We start from the raw sequence: 24,573 nt of genomic DNA, 5'->3' as shown, positions 1-24,573 counted from the left end.
AACGATCTTCTCCTCTCCTCTCAGTAACTTTATAAAAAAATCAGAAACTTGTCCAGATTCATCTTCAGAATCACACTTGCATAAAGTTGTTTCACCTTAAAGCTGAAGTTGTTTTATGTTGAAGCTAAAATTTCATGCTAATATAGCATGAAATTGTTTCAAATTGAAGCTAAAACTTCAGTCTAAACATGCTGAAGTTATTTAGTTCATTTGCTAAAATTTCAGACTAAACATGCTTAAGTTATTTAGTTCATTTGCTACAATTTCATACTAAACATGCTTAAATTATTTAGTTCACTTGCTAAAACTTCAGACTAAACATGCTTAAGTTATTTAGTTGATTTACTAAAATTTCAGACTAAACATGCTTAAGTTTTTTAGTTCATTTGCTAAAACTTCAGACTAAACATGCTTAAATTTTTTAGTTCATTTGCTAAAATTTCAGACTAAACATGCTTAAGTTTTTTAGTTCATTTGCTAAAACTTCAGACTAAACATGCTTAAATTTTTTAGTTCATTTGCTAAAACTTCAGACTAAACATGCTTAAGTTTTTGTCTTGTAGTATGTAATTTTCTAATGAGTTTTTGCTAATGCATGCTGAAATTATTTAGTTCACTTGCTAAAATTTCAAACAAAACATGCTGAAATTATTTAGTTCATTTGCTAAAACTTCAGACTAAACATGCTGAAATTTTTTAGTTCATTTGCTAAAATTTCAGACTAAACATGCTTAAATTTTTGTCTTGCAGTATGTAATTTTCTAAAGAGTTTTTTCTAATGCATGTTGAAGTTATTTAATTCATTTGCTAAAATTTCATACCAAAACATGTTGAAGGTTTGTAACGCAGTCTACAGTTTTGTCCTGAGTTTTATCCGAAACTTCAGTCTAAACAAGCTTACGTTTTTTAGTTATTTGCTAAAACTTCAGTCTAAACATACTTAAGTTTTTGTCCTGCAGTTTTTCAATAGTCTTTTATTAAAGAAGGGCAAAATCGTCTTTTTAAAATATTTTTAACAACAAAAAAAAATAGGTACGGATACAAACAGAAAAATAAAACGGGTATAAGTTAAAAGGGGGCGACCAAATAAGGCGCCTCGTGTAATTTTTACAATATTATTTGTAAGGAGACCATCCTATAGCTTAGAGGTTTAGAGTATGTGTGTGTGTATATATAGCTTCTGCGAAAATTAACAACTTCTGACATTGCTCCAATAGATTACTGTAAAACACAAAAAAGTAGGACAATATTCATTACTTAAAAGTTAATACTCGAAACAAACTACTCCAACATTCTCATGGTGCTCATGACATATCCAAACACCAATAAATTATGTTCATCAAGCACATTTGAATCTACTTGTGAAATAAAGATGTTTTAACATCTTCATTTTGATCTAAATCTATAATTATATGCAGTGTGGCCAATCTTCTTGCTAGTGGTGCTTTTTCATTCCTTAAAAGTTAATACTCGAAACAAACTACTCCAACATTCTCATGGTGCTCATGACATATCCAAACACCAATAAATTATGTTCATCAAGCACATTTGAATCTACTTGTGAAATAAAGATGTTTTAACATCTTCATTTTGATCTAAATCTATAATTATATGCAGTGTGGCCAATCTTCTTGCTAGTGGTGCTTTTTCCATTCCCCGGTCTCGTGAGCCTTCTCCAGATGTGTCTCTTTCTCGTCGTGATCCTTCGAATTATGCAGACAATGAAGGTTCTAGTAGTGGAGATGGAGATGATGTAGTACAAAACACTCATTGAATGATGTTTGAACTTTTAACATGTGAAACGTTTTGTTGTTGGATATGATGTTTTGTTAATATAGTTTAGTGGAGATAGAGATGATGTTTTATTAATATAGTTTTGATAGTTGTTATTGTTGTTATTATTATTGTTGTTATTGGTTGAATGGAAGCAATGTAATGCTGCCATTATAGGTGATTAGTTGTTGGCAGGTGGTGCAGCTATAAAATAGTTGTATTTTGCCAAAAACTTACCCAGAAAACCGACCGCCTACTGACTGAAGTCGGTCGGAAATGTTCGATTAATTTCCCAGAAATTTAAATTTAACGACCGACTCGGTCGGAATTTTTTATTTTAAATATTTCAATAATACCGACCGATTTCGGTTAGAATTGAACAATTTTTTTTTAAAAAAAAAAAGAATAATTAAAATTCGGACCGAGGTCGATCGCTAATTTTAAAAATAATTAAAAATTATTTTCAAGAATATCGACCAACTTCGGTTGATAAATTTATTTTGTGTCAGAATATTTGGTCAAGGTGCGTTGAAAATTACCTACCGACTTTGGTCGAAAATATCGACCATTTGCGGTCGATAGCCATTAGCGACCATTATTTTTTCGACGAATTGAAAACCATCAAAATCGGTCAATTTTTGTTCGATTCTGACCTATTTCGGTCAGTTTTCTGGATGCTTTTTGACAGTTTTTAGTAGTGAGACAAAGTTACCAGACTATTCTAATTACATGTTTGTAGAAATTTTATATTCACACCAAGTAAAATAGTTTCATAATCGAAGTTTTTATATTTGGTCTTGAAAATAGGTATATGTCACAAATATTACAATTAAAAGAACATGAAAATGAACAAAGGTGCGGAGGGAGGAATACAACTCCAATTCCTTGTCAGTATTTTAGACTTTACCATATTATGTTCTTTTTTTTGTAATGACCCGGCAAGCCGTTTTGAGAGTTAGAGCCCCAAACTCCCATTAACTGCTTTGCCCATATCTATTTCTCCTATTGTGACTTGCTGGGATGATTGGTTTTGAGTTTCGGAGTGTTTTGGGACACTTAGTCCCTAAATAAGAGCTTAAGTCTTAGAATTTGAATTGTGGTCGGAACTGTGTGAAGACGGTTCCGGAATAGAATTATGTCAGTTCTGTTAACTCCGTTAGGTGATTTTGGACTTAGGGACGTGTCCGGATTGTGTTTTCGAGGTCCGTAGCTTATTTAGGCTTGAGTTGGCGAAAATCGAATTTTTGGAATTTTGGACCGGTATTGAAAATTTTGATATCGGGGTCGGATTAAGATTCTGGAAGTTGAAGTAGGTCCGGAATGTTGAATATGACTTGGGTGCAAAATTTGAGGACATTCGGACTTGGTTTGATAGGTTTCGGGATCGGTTGTAGGAATTTAAAGTTTCAAGTTCTTTAAATTTGAATTGGAGGGTGATTCGTGATTTTAGCGTTAGTTGATGTGATATGTGGGCTCAAAAGTCCGTATGGTATTTTAAGATTTTTTGGTATGTTTGGTTGAGGTCCCGGGGGCCTTGGGTGAGTTTCGAATGCTTAACAGATCAAAAGTTGGATTTGAGTTGTTGTTGAAGTCTTCATACATCTGTCATTTTCGCACCTGCGGTAGAGAGACCGCAAGTGCATGATCGCGCGTGCGGAGAGGCAAGCGCAAAAGCATAAAAATGGAGGAGTGCCTGGGGTCGCAGGTGCGAGGTGAATTCTGCATCTGCGATGCCCGCAGATGCGTCAGGGTCATTGCAGGTGCGCAATGTCCGCAGAAGCGGAAGGGATTTCTGCATGCGCGCACGCGCTGGTGCGGCCCTTTCATCGCAGGTGCGAAGGCAGAGGGGGTAAGTGATTTGCGCAGATGCGCACATTTTTGCCGCACCAGCGCACCCGCAGGTGCGAGCCCAGCCTCTGCAGGTGCGGAAATACCTGGGCAGTGGATAAAATCGAAGGGCTTCGCGATTTATGTCATTTTTGGACTTTGTCACTCGGTTTAGGGAGATTTTTGAGAGCATTTTCGAGAGATTTCTTGAGGTAAGTCCCTTGTGCTTATTTTCGATCAATAATCTTGCTTCCCCATGTATTTTCCCACCTAGTTAGTGTGTATTTAAGGTAGAAATTGGGAATTAGAGGCTAGGGATTTGGAAGTTTGATTTGTGGATTTGGAGGACCATTTGGTGTTGGATTTTAGTAAATTTGATATGGTTAGACTCGTGAGTGAACGGGATTTTGTATTCTATAACTTTTACCCGATTCCGAGATATGGGCCCCACAAGCAATGGGCCCGATTGATTGAGCTTGGTTCGAGGTAAGTGGCTTGCCTAGCTTTGTGGGGGGAAATCCCCTTAAGATTTGGAACTATTGTGATACGTGAGCGTCGTGTGCGTGAGGTGACGAGTACGTACACGGGCTAGTTGTGGTAAACCCCCAATTTTTCTTACTGAGGAGCAACATGTTTTCCTGTTATTTTGAGTTATACCATTTTAATGAGTACTAATCTATTTTCATTCTTAATTGAATTATTCCAATATGTGTATCTATCATATTTAGTCTAATACAACATGTCTACGTATCTTAATTGTTTGTGTGAATTATGTGCAACATGCTTAGTGAATTTCTTGCTTCTTCCCTGACTGGTACTTAGTCTAAATTGTAAGAATTTCGTGATGTAGTTGTATTTCTATCATTCGCATTGCATATTTACTTTAGGACTACGGAACGGTATTCCGAGAGATCCCCATGTACTGCATATTTACTTTGGGACTACAGAACGGTATTCCAAGAGATCCTCCTGTCTTGCATATTTACTTTGGGATTACGGCATAGTATTCTGGGAGATCTCTCTGCACATTTACTTTGGGACTACAGAACGGTATTCCAGGAGATCTCCCAACACATTTACGTTTGGGACTACGAGACGGTATCTAGAGAGATCCCATGTTGTGTTTCTGTGTACTAAGCTGTTACCTTCTATGATTTCATTATTGTTAAATTTCGGCCTATATTTTATTGCGGTATTACACTCTATATTACTTTATTATATATTTACCAGTAGGGCCTTGACCTGACCTCGTCACTACTCGACCGAGGTTAGACTTGGCACTTACTGGGTACCGATTGTGGTGTACTCATGCTACTCTCTGCATATATTTTTTCGTGTGCAGATCCAGGTGAACCTTATCAGCCGCACTATCAGTGAGGCGGGCATCTTTGGAGACTTCAAGGTATATCTGTCGCGTTCGCAGACCTCAGAGTCCCCTTCTACTCTTTCTCATGTCCATTATCTTCTGTATTTTTCCATTTTAGATTCTGATGTATAGAGACACTAGATCTTTCCTTCTGTAGTTTGTGATTCACGATGTTCCGGGTTTTGGGATTTGTTGTGTATTTTTGAATAGTTGGTTAAATTTTTATTTTTATTTCATTATTCTGCAAAAATGTTAGGCTTACCTAGTTGTAGAGACTAGGTGCCGTCACGATGTCACACGAAGGAGGATATTAGGTCGTGATAAGTTGGTATCAGAGCTCTAGGTTCGTAGGTGCCGTGAGTCACAAATCGGTTTATTAGAGTCTCGCGGATAGGTACGGAGATGTTTGTACTTATCTTCGGGAGGCTATGAAACTATTAGGAAAATTTCACTACTTTAATTCCTTGTCGTGCAAAAATTATTGATTTCAGAGATTCTAAATTTCTGTATTCTATTCTCTCACAGATAGTGAGGACACGTACAAGCGGATCTGATGAACAGGCACCTGTACCCCCTGCTAGAGCCACGAGAGGCCGGGGTAGAGGCTGAGGACGTCCACGTAGTGCAGCCAGAGCACCCGCACGAGCTGCTACAAAGGAGACCCCGGTAGCTCAAGCTGGAGAGTAGACACCTGAGATACTTGTTGCTGCACCAGCTCTCCGGGAGACTCTAGCCTAGTTTCTGAGCATGTTCAGCACCTTAGCTCAGGCTAGATTGATTCCACTTGCTCCTGCCACATCTCAGGCCGGGGGAGGAGCACAGACTCTCGTCGTTGGTACTCTAGAGCAACGGGTTCAGGTCGACCAGATTCCAGAGATTGTACCAATGCAGCCGATAGCTCCAGTTCAACCCGAGGTTAGGGCAACATCTTTTGAGGCGGAGCAGCTCAGACTTGAGAGGTACAAGAAGTACCACTCACCTACTTTCAGTGGATTAACTAGAGATGATGCTCAGGGTTTTCTGGAGGAGTGTCATTATATTCTCCTTACTATGAGCGTAGCGGAGACGAGCGGGGTTTCTTTTACCATATTCCAGCTTAGAGGAGCAGCCTATCAGTGGTGGCGTGCTTATGAGTTGAGTAGTCCGACTAAGGCAGCTTCACTTACATGGACTCAGTTCTCGGACATATTTTTTAGAGAGTATGTCTCTTAGAGCCTCAGGGACTCATGGCGCGTGGAGTTTGAGCAGCTGCGCCAGGGTGCTTTGATTGTGTCAGAGTATGCAGTTCGCTTTAGTGATTTGGCCCGACATGCACCGGCCTTAGTTGCCACAGTTCGAGAGAGGGTTCGATAGGTTATTGAGGGTCTCCATCCTAGCATCCGGAGTAGTATGGCCAGGGAATTGGAGATGGATATTTCTTATCAGCAGGTGTGGGTATTGCCAGGAGATTCGAGGGAATGTTTTCGCGGGATAGGGAGGAGAGGCAGCACAAGAGGTCTCGAGAGGCTGGTTATTATTCTGGAGCTCGTGCCCCAGCAGCTCGCCATGGTAGGGGTTATGTGAGCCGCCCCATTCATTCAGCTCTCCCAGCCTCCAGCAGTGTTCCAGCTCCTTCTAGACCCCAAGAGTCTTATTATGCACCGCTAGTATCTAGTGTGCCTCCTGCACGGGGTGTTCCTAGCGGCCAGTCTAGCAGACCTAGCCCAAGCCAGTCACATCAGCCACGCCCTCCCAAAGCTTGTTTTGAGTGTGGAGACACTCGCCATATGGTGAGGGATTGCCCCAGGATTAGGAGGGGTGCACCTCCACAGACTTTTCAGCCACAACGTGCTCCACCGGGTTCTCAGGCTATGATTACAGCACCAGCTGCCACCCCACCTGCTCAACCAGCTCGAGGTGGAGGTCAGGAAGGTAGAGGTCGCTCTAGAGGGGGAGGCCAAGCTAGATATTATGTATTTCTTGCTCGTACAGAGGCATTTGCTTCTGATTCTGTCATTACAGGTATTGTTCTGGTCTGTCATAGAGATGCGTCTGTATTATTTGACCCAGGCTCTACATATTCTTATGTGTTCTCTTATTTTGCTCCGTATTTGGGCGTATCTCGGGATTCTTTGAGTTCCCCTATTTATGTATCTACTCCTATGGGAGATTCTCTTGTTGTGGACCGTGTATATCGGTCGTGTTTGATTGCTCTTAGTGATTTTGAGATCAGAGCCAATTTATTATTGCTCAGCATGGTGGACTTTGATATTATTTTGGGCATGGACTGGTTCTCACCCCATTATGCTATTTTTGATTGTCACACTAAAACTGTGACGTTGGCTATACCAGGTTTACCGCGATTAGAGTGGAGAGGTACCTTAGAGTATACTCCCAGCAGAGTTATTTCTTTTCTTAAAGCTCAACGAATGGTTGAGAAGGGGTGTGACGCGTATCTAGCTTATGTGAGAGATGTCAGTATTGATACCCCTACAGTTGAGTCAGTTCCAGTAGTGAGGGACTTCCCAGATGTGTTTCCAGCTGATCTTCCGGGCATGCTGCGTGACAGAGATATTGATTTTGGCATTGATTTGTTGCCGGGTACTCAGCCCATCTCTATTCCTCCATATCGTATGGCTCCTCCTGAATTGAAGGAGTTAAAAGAGCAGTTACAGGAATTACTTGATAAAGGCTTCACTCAGACCAGTGTGTCACCTTGGGGTGCTTCTGTCTTATTTGTGAAGAAAAAAGATGATTCTATGCGGATGTGTATTGATTACCGCCAGTTGAACAAAGTCACAGTGAAGAGCATGTATCCATTGCCTCGTATTGATGACTTATTTGATCAGTTATAGGGTGCCAGATTATTTTCCAAGATTGACTTACGTTCAGGTTATCATCAGTTGAAGATTCGGGAGCCGGATATCCCGAAGACTGCTTTTAGGACCAGATATGGTCACTATGAGTTTCTTGTGATGTCTTTTGGGCTGACCAATGCCCCCAGCAGTTTTTATGCACTTGATGCACAGTGTGTTCCGGCCCTATCTTGACTCATTCGTCATTGTATTTATTGACGACATTCGGGTATACTCCTGGAGTCGGGAGGATCATGAGTAGCACCTGAGGACTGCACTTCAGACCTTGAGAGGAAAGAAGTTATATGCAAAATTTTCAAAGTGTGAGTTTTGGCTAGACTCAATGGCATTCTTGGGTCATATAGTATCGAGTGAGGGGATCCAGGTGGATCTAAAGAAGATTGAAGCAGTGCAGAGTTGGCCCAGACCGTTCTCGGCTATAGAGATCCAGAGTTTTCTTGGGTTGGCGGGGTATTACTGCCGGTTTGTTGAGGGATTTTCTTCTATTGCAGCACCTATGACCAGGCTGACCCAGAAGGGTGATCTATTCCGGTGGACAGAGGAGTGTGAGGAGAGCTTTCATAAGCTCAAGACATATTTGACTACAGCCAGAGTATTGGTATTGCCTTCAGGTTCGGGGTCTTATACAGTTTATTGTGATACGTCGCGAGTTGGCCTCGGCGCGCTGTTGATGCGGTGGTGGTCGATGCTTTGAGTCATCGGGCAGAGAGTTTGGGGAGTTTAGAATACCTACCAGCAGCAGAGAGGCCCATGGCATTGGATGTTCAGGCCTTAGCCAGCCAGTTTGTGAGATTGGATATTTCTGAGCCGAGTCGAGTATTGGCTTGTGTGGCCTCTCGGTCTTCTCTTTATGATCGTATCAGGGAGCGTCAGTATGATGACCCCTATTTTCTTGTCCTAAAGGACACGGTCCAACACGGTGATACTAAGGAGGTCACTATTGGAGATGATGGTGCATTGAGGATGCAGGGCAGGCTTTGTGTGCCCAATGTGGATGGTTTGCTTGAGTTGATTCTCCAGGAGGCTCACCGTTCGCGGTACTCTATTCATCAGGGTGTCGCAAAGATGTATTAGGACTTGAAACATCATTACTGGTGGAGGAGAATGAAGAAGAACATAGTAGAGTATGTGGCTCGATGTATGAATTGCCAACAGGTAAAATATGAGCATCAGCGACCAGGTGGATTGCTTCAGAAGTTAGATATCCCAGAATGGAAATAGGAGCGGATCACTATGGATTTTGTTGTTGGACTCCCACGGACTCAGCGGAGGTTTGATGCAGTTTGGGTAATTGTGGATAGGTTTACCAAGTCGGCTCATTGGAGGGGACAGCCGATCGAGGAGGCGACTTGGGAGACCGAGCAAGATATGCGCAGCCGTTATCCTTATCTTTTCACCACTTCAAGTATGTCTCTATACTCGTTCGAGGACAAATAATTCTTTTAAGAGGGGGAGGATGTAACGAACCGGCCTATCGTTTTGAGAGTTAGAGCCCTGAAACCCTATTAACTGCTTTCCCCATATCTATTTCTGCTATTGTGACTTGCCGGGATGATTGGTTTTGAGTTTCGGAGTATTTTGGGACACTTGGTCCCTAAATGAGAGCTTAAGTCTTAGAATTTGGACCGTAGTTGGAACTGTGTGAAGATGGTTCCAGAATGGAATTCTGTCGGTTCTATTAGCTCCGTTAGATGATTTTAGACTTAGGGGCGTGTCCGGATTGTATTTTGGAGGTCCGTAGCTTATTTAGGCTTGAATTGGCGAAAATTGAATTTTTGGAGTTTTGGACCGGGAGTGGAAATTTTGAATATCGGGTCGGATTCCGATTACAAAAGTTGGAGTAGGTCCGTAATGTTGAATATGAATTGTGTGCAAAATTTGGGGATATTCGAACGTGATTTGATAGGTTTCGACATTGATTGTAGGAATTTGAAGTTTCAAGTTCTTTAAGTTTGAATTGGAGGGTGATTCATAATTTTAGTTGATGTGATATGTGGGCTCGAATAAGTTCTTATGGTGTTTTAGGATTGGTTGGTATGTTTGGTTGAGGTCCCGGGGTTCTCGGGTGAGTTTCGAGTGCTTAACAAATCAAAAGTTGGATTTGAGTTGCTGCTGAAGTCTTCAGGCATCTGTCATTTTCGCACCTACGGTGGAGAGACCGCATGTGCCTGATCGCACGTCGGAGAGGCAAGCACAGAAGCGGAATAATGGAGGAGTGCCAGGGGTCGCAGGTACGAGGTGAATTCCGCATCTACGATGTCCGCAGATACGTTAGGATCATCGCAGGTGCGCAATGTCCGCAGAAGCGGAAGGGACTTCCGCATGCGCGCACGCGCAGGTGTGGCCCTTTCACTGCAGGTGCGAAGGCAGAGGGGGTAAGTGATTTGCGCAGATGCGCACATTTTGCCGCACAAGCGCACCCGCAGGTGCGAGCCCAGGCTCCGCAGGTGCGGAAATACCTGGCAGTGGATAAAACCGAAGGGCTTCACGATTTTTGTCATTTTTGGACTTTGCAACTCGGTTTAGGGCGATGTTTGAGAGAATTTTCGAGATATTTATTGAGGTAAGTCCCTTGTGCTTATTTTTGAGCAATAATCTTTCTTCCCCATGTATTTTTCCACCTAGTTAGTGTGTATTTAAGGTGAAATTGGGAATTGGAGGTTAGGGATTTGGAAGTTTGATTTGTGGATTTGGAGGACCATTTGGTGTCGGACTTTAGTAAATTTGATATGGTTAGACTCGTGAGTGAACGGGATTTCATATTTTATGACTTTACCCGATTCCGAGACATGGGCCCCACAGGCGATGTTTTGAGTTAATTTCGGAATTTTCGTTAAAATGTTAATTTCGTTAATTAGATGAGTCTATTATTGTTATATCTATGATATGTAATTGCTTTTGGCTAGATTTGGACCATTCGGAGCCGGATATTTGTGGAAAAGGTATTGTGACCGATTGATTGAGCTTGGTTCGAGGTAAGTGGCTTGCCTAGCTTTGTGTGGGGGAAATCCCCTTAAGATTTGGAACTATTGTGATACGTGAGCGTCGTGTACATGAGGTGACGAGTACGTACACAGGCTAGTTGTGGAAAACCCGATTTTCTTACTGAGCAGCAACATGTTTTCCTGTTATTTTGAGTTATACCATTTTAATGAGTACTAATCTATTTTCATTCTTAATTGAGTTATTCCAATATGTGTAGCTATCATGTTTAGTCTAATACAACATGTCTACGTGTCTTAATTGTTTATGTGAATTATGTGCAACATGCTTAGTGAATTTTCCGCTTCTTCCCTGACTGGTACTTAGTCTAAATTGTAAGAATTTCGTGATGTAGTTGTATTTCTATCATTCGCGCTGCATATTTACTTTGGGACTACGGAACGGTATTCCGGGAGATCCCCATGTACTGCATATTTACTTTGGGACTATGGAACGGTATTCCGGGAGATCCCCATGTCTTGCATATTTACTTTGTGACTACGGCACGGTATTTCGGGAGATCCCCCTGCACATTTACATTTGGGACTACGAGACGGTATCTCGGGAGATCCCATGTTGTGTTTCTGTGTACTAAGTTGTTACCTTCTATGATTTCATTGTTGTTAAATTTCAGCTTTTATTTTATTGCGATATTACACTCTATATTGTTTTATTATATATTTACAAGTAGAGCCTTGACCTGACCTCGTCACTACTCGACCGAGGTTAGACTTGGCACTTACTAGGTACCGATTATGGTGTACGCATGCTACTCTCTGCACATATTTTTTCGTGTGCAGATCCAGGTGAACCTTATCACCCGCACTATCAGTAAGGCGGGACATCTTTGGAGACTTCAAGGTATATCTGCCGCGTCCGCAGACCTCGGAGTCCCCTTCTACTCTTCCTCATGTCCATTATCTTCTGTATTTTTTCTTGGTAGATTATGATGTATAGAGACACTAGATTTTTTCTTCTGTAGTTTGTGATTCATGGTGTTCCGGGTTTTGGAATTTGTTGTGTATTTTTGAATAGTTGGTTAAATTTATATTTTTATTTCATTATTCCGCAAAAATGTTAGGCTTACCTAGTTGTAGAGACTAGGTGTCATCACGACGTCATACGGAGGGGGAAATTGGGTCGTGATATTTTTATTATAAATTGGATTTAAATTATATACACTGACGGTAAAGAATTAGAATAATTTAATTGATTGTAGGAGTTTACTTTTTTCTGTTGTTATATGCAGTTGTACCCTTGCGTACAAGTGTGACCAAACGTCGTTAACAAATTGTGAATTTCCCGCTAAAGATTAATTCCCCAAACCGTTTTCCCATAACTTGTTAGTGGGGTCTACATAACTCCCTGAAATCAATCTCCACCGGTCTCCCTTATTAGGATTTTCAGTTCAATTTCATCCAAACACCTCAAAACTGTAAAGATAACATTTTCTTTCTTCTTTTCAAAATTCAGATAAATAACCAAAGAACAATGAACTAAAATCAAAATATTTTTCCTCTTTTATACTCAACAGAAATCATGTCTTCTCTGCCTTCAGTTATAGTAGGCAGCACCCTTAAGCTCGAACCTGATTTCAAGAAATCTACAGTCACTTCTTTACCATTAGAAAAGGTAAGTTCTTTGGCCTCTTTAGTTTATTTCATTAACTTACTACTACTTGCTTGAATTAAGTAGTAATAAAATTTTCATTTATGTCAAAGTGCTCATGCTATTTTTGCTTTGTTTTTTTCTGGTTTAATGTATGATAGAGAAATCATAGTCCTATGACTTTGGATAAAGATTTGGACCCATTCAATCTTGATTTCAGAGAAGCACTTTCACTGATAAAAGAAGGTGAAAAGAAAGTAGAATCAGCTGCTTATGTTCCACTGCTGCAAGAATGTATCAAGAATAATTCAGTTTCAGAAGCTGAAGCAATTCATGCCCACATTATCAAAATGGGTATCTATAAGGACTTGTTTCTCATGACATTCTTAGTTAATGTGTATGCAAAGTGCGGGACTATGGATAGTGCACGTAAGGTATTCGATAATTTGCCTAAAAGAAATGTCGTTACCTGGACATCGTTGATGTCTGGCTATGTTCACAATGCGCAACCGGAGGTTGCTATTAATGTGTTTCAGGAAATGTTGGAAGTAGGTGGGTTTCCCACGAATTATACATTAGGTGTTGCATTCAAAGCTTGCGCTTTGTTGGCTGATTTCGAGTTAGGAAAACAGATTCATGGGTATGTGGTAAAGTATGAAATTGAGGATGATACAAGTATTGGCAATGCTCTTTGTAGCTTGTATTGCAAAAGCGGCAATCTGGAATCTGCTGTTAAAGCATTTCGGAGGATTTCTGATAAGAATGTGATCTCTTGGACAACAGCTATATCTGCCTGCGGAGATAATGGGGATTCTGCAATCGGATTAAGCCTTTTTGTTGAGATGCTTTGCGCGAATGTGGAGCCTAATGAGTTCACATTGACAAGCGTAATGAGCATGTGTTGCATAATGCAGGCTCTAAAGATGGGATCACAAATTCATTCTTTGAGCATTAAACTAGGGTATGGTTCTAATTTACGAGTAATGAATTCAATTATGTACTTATACTTGAAAAATGGATGGATTATAGAGGCAAAAAAGCTGTTTGATGGAATGGACACAATTAGTTTGGTTACATGGAATGCAATGATTGCAGGTCTAGCTCAAATGATGGATCTTGCCGAGGATGGTATCATCAATGCGCATTCCAGTGGTATTGAGTCACTGAACACTTTTCTGAGACTGCATCGATCAGGGATGAAGCCTGATTTATTCACCTTCTCAAGTGTGTTAACTGTATGTAGTAGTTTGGTTGCTTTGGAACAAGGGGAGCAAATTCATGCTCAGGTTATTAAGTCCGGTTTTTTGTCTGATGTTGTAGTGGGAACTGCCCTAGTTAACATGTACAGTAAATGTGGAAGCATTGACAGGGCAAGTAAAGCTTTTGTGGAGATGTCTACGCGAACTTTGATATCTTGGACATCTATGATTATAGCTTTCGCACAACATGGCTACTCTAAACAGGCGTTGCAGCTCTTTGAGGATATGAGGTTCGTAGGAGCTAGACCAAACAAGGTTACATTTGTGGGTGTGCTCTCTGCGTGTAGCCATGCTGGACTAGTTGAAGAGGCATTGGCATATTTCGACATGATGAAAAAGGAGTATAAAATTAAGGCCGTGATGGACCATTATGCATGCTTGATTGATATGTTTGTGAGGTTAGGTAGGATAGATGAAGCTTTTGATTTCGTCAAGAAGATGGATTTTGAGCCTAACGAATTTATATGGTCACTTTTAATAGCGGGCTGTAGAAGCCATGGGAAATCAGAGCTTGGTTTTTATGCTGCTGAACAACTACTAAACCTGAATCCGAAAAACTCAGAGGCTTACTTCTTGTTGTTAAACATGTACCTCTCAGCGGAGAGATGGAAGGATGTTTCCAGGGTGAGAAAGTTAATGAAAGATGAAAAAATTGGAAAACTAAAGGATTGGAGCTGGATCAGCATCAGGGAGAAAGTTCATTCATTTAGAACAGGTGATCGGTTGAATCCTCCGTATGAAAATATAGACAACTTCTTAAGGGATTTGGATGACAAAGCAAGTACTATGGGATTTGAGTTACAGACAACTTTGGAGCTGCGAACTGAAGAAGATGATGAAGCAGCTTTTCCTAGAGGTCGACACAGTGAAAAGTTGGCTGTTGCATTTGGATTGCTGAGCACACCAAGTGCTGCACCCATCCGAGTTATTAAGAGTATTAGCATGTGTAGAGATTGCCACAGCTTTATGAAATTCATCTCACAGCTAACTTCAAGAAAAATCCTCATTAGAGATAGTAAAAGGCTGCACAAATTTGTAAATGGACACTGCTCTTGTGGCGATTTTGGTAGTCTTGTTTAATTCTTTCTCAAAGCCTTGGCTTAGTTTACTCTCTTGATTATCATTTTTCTTGTGAAGTATCTGTTCTCTAATTCCACGCAATGTCATAACGTCTACAGAATTTAGATCATGTAACTTGTCATTTGAAAGGAAAATCAGAATAACAAAGTGGCTTATATTAATTTTTTTGGATTAATGTGGTGCAGCAGGTATCCCAGCATATTGAGTTCCATACTTTTCTATATTCCAATTTATATCAGTTATGCTCAAGGTTTCTCATGCCATCTTTTGATTTATATGACATCTGAGAGATGTTTTGTTGTTTTTCTTTTTCCTTTTCGCCTCAATGATAGTAAAACCTGGGATTACCGAATTGGAATGACTGAAAATTCCAAACGAAAAACAGTAAAGAAACTTGAGAAGAATAAAAACTGTAAGAAACTTAAGAAAAACTCGTATTGTTGATGTCCAGGTTGGAAAACATTTTTCGGAAATGACTTAGTTGCTTAAGCTCAGGTGTCGGGCAGAACATGGCTTTCACAACATAAATTTCATGAAACCAGAAAATTGCATGGTTTGCTAAGAACTACGGTATTATAAGGTTGGAAATGTTGCGCAGAAGCTGGTCAAATTTATCAACTTGACAAACTTTTCTCTAAAAGTATTTGTATGTTTACTTTTTGCTCTAAGATGATACATCGTCACCACATAGAAATGATTAATGATACAAAACCTGGAGAAAGCGTTGGAGCTTTAGCCCTCACTTGGCTCGACTATAAAAGAAAGAGTACTCACAGCCTATCCTGGCTTCAAAGGTTAGATGTCAATCTATAAAAGTTTAAAGTTTACAACATGCTGTAAACTTCATACAAACACAAAATTACAAACAGATTCTTTAACACGAATATCATCTCTTTCTGCTCCTTGTTTTTGTAACCCTTGATTTGCACGATTCATCTGATGGCTTCCAGATAATATCCTCCAGATTGCCACAAAAGTTCTTGTAAAACTGTAAAACACGGTAGGTATTAGTCCAAGCACTTGCATGTAATCATTTTTCGATAAGCTAAGAAGCAAAGAGAATGTTTTGGAATAAAAAATATCATATATCCATCCATGAGGTAGAATTAACCTTGAGGAATTCACCAGCATCGCCAGCTGCTTTCTGAACGTCTACCATGAAAAATGTAGGAGCAACTTCAAACACCTGTTGAATAATAAACATTTAGCTTGCCACACAGTTTGAAACAACTTAGGTAACATGTAAACTTGCCTCCAGAATTACAGAGAAATGTGAAGTCTTGTTCGCGGACAGACCTTCTACCCTCATCTGCGATATACATGCACAAAAAGACTAACCTTACGAATTCTCCAAGAAAATTGCAGCAGAAAACTTAAAGAAAAGAACAAAGACAATAAACCCAAGTGAAGCTCGAGATGCCCCCTTATATTAATAAAGAAAGGGTATTGGTCTACCTTATAATTGCGGATATGGGTCTTGAAACCCATGGATTGTGCCACAACTTCCATACTTGATAAAACAACTTTTGCTGGTTTCTGCGTAAGAAAGCGGGTTTGATGCTGCTTCATTGTATCCTGCAAAGCCAGCATCCACATTTCACTTATCTAAGTTGAAGACCAGCACCTTAATAATAAAAAGCAACTAGGACCAGCACCATGTATAGTAGTTGATAAATATGTTAATGTATTCTATAATAATTCTGATTCATATGAACGAGAATAACAACCAGAGCTCCATTGTGAATGGTCAAGTTGGTAGAAGTTTCAGAACTAATACCTGCCCGCGATCAAACAATACGGATAAGTTCAATCCTTGAGAGAGAATAATAAGGTCAAAGGCATTCAGAGCCAGAGGCCCAGCATCCGCATTGTCACATTGCTCATTGGGTCTCTCCTCCTATAAGACATTGTAGGATGCCATAAAAAGGGAGGAAAAGCAAACAAAAACAACATAAACAATCAATAGTTAGAACCTCCCTGGAAATATTTTTCATTATACCAAACACTCCCTAAAATCTCAACCAAACTGAATTTCTTTGATTTTTTGGTCCATATACTCTGTTTATTCGAAGGAAATTTTCAGCAAGATTCCGAATAATGCAAAAAGTGATATTGAAAGCACCTTTACGAAACTATTTCCATCCTCAAAATACAAGTGTTAGCACCAATATGTTTTATTACTCAACATTAAAGAGTTACATTCTCAACATAATGATAAGGGGACATTCCACTTCAGCAGTAAACAAGTATAAACTGATGTTTCAGGGAAGATCCTTACCAGCTTGCCACCAAGCAAGACTTGGGAAGATTTCACTTAAAATCCCAGTTGAACAGCAAAATGTTTTATATATCAAAAGCAGTAATTCAAAGCCTTACCAACCTCTGTATCATCAAAAGCTGCATTAATATCATCTAAATTGACATCTTCATACTCCATAGCTTTGACGGGAACATAACCTTTTTTAAACCATTCGTCATTACGGATCTCTTCAATCCGAATACGCTGCACAAAATAGCAGGATATCAGTAAGAGGATATTCTAAGAAATAAACCATCATAAAAAGATGTAAACTTTTGTAAAAGACCAATTTCTCTTCATGATCAATATTACTGTATAACGCTTAAACCTCAATACAGCTACTTCACTCCAAAAACAACCCAAAAGTAACATGAAGTCAAGTAAGAGAATACAACGATAATTTAAAGAATAAATAACTCAAGAAGCCATCAAAAAATTAGCACTTCTGTTAAACTTTAAAAACGAGTCAGTTAAATAAAACGGTGAAATAAAGACTTAAAGAGAATCCTTTTTCCTTTTAAATCCTTCTTTTCCTTGAAATGAACCCCCCATCCATTCTGCAATGGCCAGCTACTAATTTAGGGATGGCAAATGGGACGGGGCGGGGCGGTTGCGGGCACACCCGCGTATACCCGCAAAGACTTCAACACGCCCCGCCCCGCCTCGCCCCGCAAAGCATAATTTTCTGTTTTCAACCCACCCCGCATTAACTCTTCAATTTTTTTTCTTTTTCGAGAGAATTTGATAGTACATTTTTTTTCCTTTTCTGCTATTTAGTATTAATTTAAATAGGAGAACTAGCTACAAGTACATCCAATTTTCCTTCTTTATTTAAGCTTAAAGGTATCCTACTTCAAGTAACAAAGAAGTCAGCAGGGAAGCTTTTCTTCAATGGTTACATCACGCTCACAAGAAGAAATGATATGATTAGCATAGTAAAATCTGAACTGGCACATCAAAGCTACTATCCCTCTTAAACGATTGTTTTCTGCTTTGCATTTCATATGGCGATGCATGATCAGAATGTAATTTTTGAACTTATGATTTTAAAATGTTATTACATTTCTATTATTAGCATGTCATTAAGAGTAAATGAGATGTTTAAAGTTAAAGAAAATTCAAGTTAAAAACGTGTGATTTTTTTTAGAACAAATAATTTTTCTATCTTGTTAGACCAATAAATCATGGGTTCTCACCTATCACTACTTATAAGTTTTTTCAATACTTCGTTTATAATTTTGTTGTGGACAATCAATTCAAATTTCACGTTTTTCTTATCATAGCTGCAAAGGGGTTTAATTTTAGCTTAGAAGAAGGGCCCTTAGCATTTTAGATCTTCAAGTTTTTGTAAAAAAACTCTAACCCGCGACCCACCCCGCCCCGCCTCACACCCGCGAACTCTCTACCCCGCACCGCCCTGCACCCGCACCCGCACCCGCACCGCCCCATTGCCATCCCTAGCTACTATCCAATAAGTTCTCCTTCTTCCTTTCTTCTTCTCTTCCCTTCTTGTATTTCTGAGTTGTTCTACGTTTATTGATACTAGTATTAGTATCCGCGCGATGCGCGGACAAATATCAAATTATGATTTAGTTTATTTGCATTATATGAAAATTATGTTAAAATTTAAACCTTCCGGATAAAAATTACATACAATTATTAGATATTAGTTAAGAAGCAGGACATGAAACTGTTTTTCCATATTTCGTACTGGATAACATGTTTTTTTTTATATATATTTGTAACAACCCAACCCCTTAATCTTAGTACTTGCATTTTATTCTGTGATCAATATTAAATAATGCTAAACATATCACATTATAATGTCTTGTTTGAGCATATTGTTTTAATAAATTCTTACTACCACTTTATGTTTTACCTCAAAGTCGAATAAGTCTTATCCTTCTACATTTTCATCAAAACAATCTCTATTTAATCTTTGCTTATAGTTGATGTATTATTTATTATTTAATATTGTTATATTTTCACGTGATCTTTTATTAGCTTACCAATTGAATTAATATTTTGCTTATTATACCCTTTGAAAATTATATATAAATATAAAATATTTATTCCTAACATTTAATGTATTTTTATACTTTTATCCTCTTACACAGAGCTCTTTCATCATTTAAATCTATCATAATATTCTTTGAGTAATATTTAATTATTTAATATACTTATCATTAAATTAATTCAAAGTATAAATATTCTCACACTATCTCTATTTTTCTCTTTATATATTTTTACCCCTTAATTAATTTTTTATATTAGTATTTTATAATATAATCAAAATATGTAGTATCACATTTTATTTTAAGTTATAACTTTGAATTAGTCTAAAATATTACTCCCTTCGTTCCAGTTTATGTGAACTAATTTTCTTTTTGGTCCGTTCCAAAAATAATGACCCATTTCTAAATATGGAAACAATTTAGCCTAAACTTCTAATTCTATCCTTAATGAGAAGCTTTTATAACCACATAAATACTCTGAACCCCTTTTTGACTTGTTTAGAACCACAAATTCAAAAAGTCTTCATTTTTTCTTAAACTCCGTGCCCAGTCAAATAGGTTCACATAAATTGGAACGGAGGGAGTAATACATAAGTTTTTCAATTATTATATTTTAAATCTATTGTATTTTCTTATAATTATTTTTATATCATGTGCAGTTAAATTTTCTTTCTCTTTTAATTTCAGGATACAAATTTAACTTTTATTTTCGTTACGAAATTACTTACATGAGACATTTATTTTGTACTCTTAAAATTTCCATTTGTTATCCAATTATTATTTTTATTAATCTAGTAAAACTTTAATTTTGTGGTCATATCCAGAGTTTGAAAGTTGTTACCATAATTTTAATCTAATCTCAAGTTCAAATCATCTTTCCCTTATGTTTCTAATATTAAATGAACTTGAATTTTTTATTATTGCTATTACGTTATCTAATATATAGTATTTCATGTTTTCATGTGGCCTTCATTAACTTTCCTCTTTATTTAATATCAGTACCCATTTATATCCTTTAATATAATATAGATCAATGTGTGATTTTTTAATCTTGATATAAATATTTATATTATTTTAAATTAATACTGAAAATTAATAAATTATTTAAATTTATTATTAATATTTTTAAGTATTATATAGTAAAATTTTCAATATTTTGATTTAGTTATTTATTATTAATTAATTAAGAAATAAGTTATATGTGGCTTTTTCTGGTTATGCCATGTGGCTGAATTAGTTATTAGTTAATATGTTACATGTGGCTAATTTTAAGGTTGCCACTTGGCTTAAGGAAAGGGCTTTTTCCTCTACTATTAATAATATATAGATATAGATTTTAGTACTATGACGGGAAGAAAATGTAAAGATAAAACAGGAATGTTAGACAAAGAAAAGGAGAATCATACAGAAAAAGGTTAAATGAACAAAAGATCGTTCAAACACTTGGATATTGTCAGTGATGGTGACAGTACAAAGAATAAAGATTAAAGGTGAAACCCAAAAGGAAGAAGTTACTGGATGTTGCCTTGGTCCATGACAATGGAGATCATCATTAAAAACTGAAATTTCAGCAAAAACGCAAGAAATATAAACAAAATGTGAAGCACTCTGCTTTTCCTTTCTTTCGTTCATTCACTTTCTCTTTCTACCTCCTTCCCTAGAACCAGCACATTTGTCTATTTTTCTTCCTTCTATTTTGTTGTTAATTTTCTTTCATTCATTTTCAACGTTGTTTCTCATTCAAAAGACACATAACAGTAGATTGAAGCACCCTTAAACATACGAAGCAGTGGATGACTTGCTTTAAGTCACATAGACATCTAGTACATATTTTTTACCCCATCTAGCTCTATAGTAATGAAATTTGACTTATACCCAAAAGCATAGTGGAGAGAGTGCCAAGGAGAGCAATGTGGTTTCATTTGTGAGAGGGGGAAAGAAGAGGGGTGAAAAGGAAAAGGATTTACATTAAAGTTCCTTTCTTGCTTTTATTTGACAAGTTTGTTAATAAATACTAACAGAACGGATAAGTTTCAATCTTGTACAAATTCAATAGGTAAATTTATTTTTGACGGATAAGTTTCCAAAACGAAATATGTTTACGGGCGCAATTTAAGACGTGTACATTTGCTCATTAAGTACTTACTGTTTGAGGATTTGGGTCTAAAATTCGATGAATAAGTGATTTTGCTCCAACCGGAAACCAAGACGGGCAGGAGAACTCTGCTTTTTCAATCTGCAAAAAAAATATATACATGTTGGTAATTAAAACTTTGCTACACAATAATCTTCTTTTACTGTGGTGAAATGTGAAAATGCCAGCATGATTATCATGTCACATTTCTCTCTACCCCTACGGGTAGGAGTAAGGTCTGCGTAAGTACTACCCTCCCCAGACCCCACTCGTGGGATTTCACTGGGTCGTTGTTATTGTTGTATTGCGCTGAAATAAGAGTAGGAATTCCATTATGTACACAACCCTGAAAATGCAAAGCTTCTACCTTCGCATACAGTGTAGTGAGATCAACTTCATCAAAGGGGAGATAACCTGCCATCAGAACATAAAGGATGACACCACAGGACCAGATATCTGCCACAGCACCGTCATAACCTTTGTGACTAAGAACCTAGTAAAAGTTCAATAGCAAGGACAAAAAAGGGAATCTTAATCGACAATAAAAGTAAAGGATCCACATTATTGATCAAACTACTCGTCCAAGATATACATGTACCACTAGGCTACTATAATGGAAACTGTGTAACTAACCTCTGGTGCAACATAGTTGGGGGTTCCACATGTTGTCTTAAGAATGTTGACTCCCTATTAGAACATTATTGACAGCAGTTAGTAGCCTTGGGATAAAGACTTTTGCTAAAATTGTAAAGGTTCTATTTATAGAAGAAAAAAAAAAGGTAGAGCCTTGGGATCTTACTTCACCAGGCGAAGCACTAAGTCCAAAATCTGATATTTTCAGATCTCCTTGGGAATCTAGCAGAAGATTTTCAGGCTGAGAAATTTCAAAAAGGTCAGACTTTTATTTAAATGCGTAATAACTTGCTATCTCAATTTTACATTTCTATCAACAAATACCTTTAAATCTCTATGATAGACTCCTTTGATGTGACAATAATCCACTCCTTCAATCAACTGCTGAAAGTATCTACGGGACTCAGCTTCACTTAATCGCCCATGGTGAACCTACAAATGCATACCAAAGATCAGTCAAAGAAAAATATATGCTTAAGCAAAAAAATCTGCAATATCTCCTTAGTCCATTTTAAGGTACGACTTACTATTTTATCAAACAGTTCACCGCCTGTAATAAATTCCAAGATAATATAGATCTTCGTGCGGGTTGCTATAACCTGACAGCAAAATTTATTTATATCAGCAGCATAGAGAATCTTCCAAATACCAATACGGATAACCTAAAATGAAACAGACTATGAATTTCAGGAAACTAAAAGCCAAAGGCTCTTGCTTTTGGCACATGCCTCGTGTAATCGAACTACATATGGATGTCTAACAAGCTTCATTATGGATATCTCCCGCTTTATCTGCAAGATGACAATGCAGAAACCTCTTATTAGACAACAGAAAAAATCAGTTATAGTATAACAGAAATACTGCCGCTATAACACAAGTTTATACGATTCAAATCTATATGCACAGAACAAAATGCTTTAGAAATTGACATTCGAAGAGAAGACTTGGACTCTTCTAACTTTTTCTTTTAATGAAGTTGGACTCTTGAACTACGACCAATTCTAACATAGCAGGACTGTTACCTAGCAGCACCGAGTATACATTCTCGAGAATGATCTATAAGCTAATCTGAATCTATTGATCAGGTAAGGAAAATATATAGAAGTCCTCAAATTTGATTTGCTACCATAAGAGATCTTCATTAAGCTGCTAAATGTCTATTTCCTTCTTCAACCGAATTCACTCTTATGCTAACATTGTCCCCTCAATTGCTTTGCAGTCACACAAATTGCCGTAAATCACCCAATCAAGATGGCAGGGTCAGTTAAATAACATCCTAAACAACAACTAAAAGCCTCTCTACGATGTAGAGAAACAATTAACTAAAATTTCAAGTACGTTTACTAATTGACTTAAATGGGAGAATCAATTTATTGCATTGATTCCATTAATCAAAAACCTAACTCATTAATTGATAAAATCAAAAGGCTACAACAAGTCAAGAAATTAATTAAAAAATACTAAATATAATTAATAGGAATAATCACTCCACTTTCCAATTCAGTTACCACCCACTCATTTCCAAGCAAGGAAAACACTTTGCACTTTAAATATAAGAAACATGAAGCTCAATAGAAGGATTATCCAGCTGGGTTTCTTCATTTTTCGAATTATTCCAAATTCAAAAAATAAGGAGAAAAAAGAAGAAGAAGAAATAGGGATAGACCTGGTCAACCATCTTGTGTTTGATGATGGTACTACGATCGAGGACTTTCATTGCAACACTTTCACCAGTTTCCGTATTCTGTGCAAATTTAACTTTGGCAAATGTTCCTTCCCCTATTGTCCTCCCTACTTCATACTTGCCTAATTTCCTTATCACCATCTTCTCCTACCAAACACGACACCGTTTTTCTTCTTCTTGTTGCTCCAAATTTCTTCAACCCATTCTTTTTCCTTTTCTGGTTTTTCAGGAAAGCATATTGGGCATGACGAACAAGATTTTGGCTTTTTCTTTGTCGCTTTTATTTGACTATAACTAAAGCAAAGTAAATAAAGCAAAATGGATGGGATTAATTGGAAAGAATGGAATATGTAACTGGGAAGGAGTTGAAAATGAAAAGGAAGTTACAGAATGGGAAAAAGGTGATTGGCGGATTTGGAAGATTTGGAAGTGGTTTTGTGGGGCTTTTTATGTATTTGGGATTTGGTTTGGTAAAGTTGGAATGACAACTACTAAAGAGTAGCAGCAGAACGCTGTTGTGGGTGAAAAGGAGAGATTTTTAGTGGAGAATGGCCTCCCACTTGAAAATGATGCATCTTTTTATTTCAGAAAAAAAAAACAGCTCACCTTCGGTAGTCCGGCAAGGGCCGCAATACCAAGAGTGCGACTCTCTTTTTATTTCAATTTCAATTATATTGTGAGAATAGTTTCTATATGTCTTGGTCTAAACTATAATACGATGTGTTTTCTCAATAGGTAATTGTGATAATTGAATGGAAGACCCTGAAATAGTTTGTAAGCTTTACACTAGTTTGAGATGTATGTTATTGAAGGTGATATAGTCATGTCACATGTAGAAAAACTTACTGGGCATTTGGACATAAGAAATGTAAAATTTCGGGAAAAAGTGAAAAAAAATTATAAGTAAAAATGGTATTTGAAAATTAGAGTTGTATTTGGACATGAATATAATTTTGGCTGTTTTGAATTTTTGTGATTGATCTCAAGTAAAAGATTTGAAAAATAATTTTTTGGAGTTTTTCAAATTTTCGAAAAATTCTGAAATTCGTTTTCAAGTG

At 37.8% G+C, this 24,573-nt stretch overlaps 2 protein-coding genes across 2 annotated transcripts; one reads left to right on the top strand and one right to left on the bottom strand.

Moving 5' to 3' along the window:
- The first annotated feature begins 12,199 nt into the window (after nucleotides 1-12,199).
- On the top strand, nucleotides 12,200-14,925 carry LOC107771582 (putative pentatricopeptide repeat-containing protein At5g52630). The gene is made up of 2 exons (XM_016590990.2): nucleotides 12,200-12,435; nucleotides 12,573-14,925. Exons 1-2 carry the CDS (start codon nucleotides 12,343-12,345, stop codon nucleotides 14,748-14,750), a joined length of 2,271 nt encoding a protein of 756 aa, XP_016446476.2. The 5' UTR covers nucleotides 12,200-12,342; the 3' UTR covers nucleotides 14,751-14,925.
- A 453-nt stretch (nucleotides 14,926-15,378) lies between these two features.
- Nucleotides 15,379-24,185, bottom strand: LOC107771583 (CBL-interacting serine/threonine-protein kinase 8). Its single transcript, XM_016590991.2, has 14 exons — nucleotides 23,498-24,185; nucleotides 22,560-22,622; nucleotides 22,359-22,430; nucleotides 22,156-22,263; nucleotides 21,998-22,072; nucleotides 21,832-21,885; nucleotides 21,566-21,691; nucleotides 21,211-21,300; nucleotides 17,131-17,253; nucleotides 16,528-16,647; nucleotides 16,206-16,325; nucleotides 16,003-16,059; nucleotides 15,862-15,936; nucleotides 15,379-15,738 (listed from the first exon to the last, which is right to left on the bottom strand). Exons 1-14 carry the CDS (start codon nucleotides 23,654-23,656, stop codon nucleotides 15,637-15,639), a joined length of 1,344 nt encoding a protein of 447 aa, XP_016446477.1. The 5' UTR covers nucleotides 23,657-24,185; the 3' UTR covers nucleotides 15,379-15,636.
- Nucleotides 24,186-24,573: the final 388 nt, after the last annotated feature.

This window comes from Nicotiana tabacum, chromosome 12 (genome assembly GCF_000715075.1).
Source record: "Nicotiana tabacum cultivar K326 chromosome 12, ASM71507v2, whole genome shotgun sequence".
Lineage (NCBI taxonomy): Eukaryota > Viridiplantae > Streptophyta > Magnoliopsida > Solanales > Solanaceae > Nicotiana > Nicotiana tabacum.
The sequence above is the reverse complement of the archived record's forward strand: the minus strand, read 5'-3'. Positions and strand labels throughout refer to the sequence as shown.

Excerpts from the sequence above, each read along its gene's own strand:
- LOC107771582 (XM_016590990.2), top strand. The coding sequence starts at position 12,343 with ATGTCTTCTCTGCCTTCAGTTATAGTAGGCAGCACCCTTAAGCTCGAA. Across the intron at positions 12,436-12,572 it reads CTTCTTTACCATTAGAAAAG|AGAAATCATAGTCCTATGAC; the intron begins GTAAGTTCTTTG and ends AATGTATGATAG.
- LOC107771583 (XM_016590991.2), bottom strand. The coding sequence starts at position 23,656 with ATGGTGATAAGGAAATTAGGCAAGTATGAAGTAGGGAGGACAATAGGG. Across the intron at positions 22,431-22,559 it reads ATGTAGTTCGATTACACGAG|GTTATAGCAACCCGCACGAA; the intron begins GCATGTGCCAAA and ends TTTTGCTGTCAG. Across the intron at positions 15,739-15,861 it reads ATGCTGGTGAATTCCTCAAG|TTTTACAAGAACTTTTGTGG; the intron begins GTTAATTCTACC and ends CGTGTTTTACAG.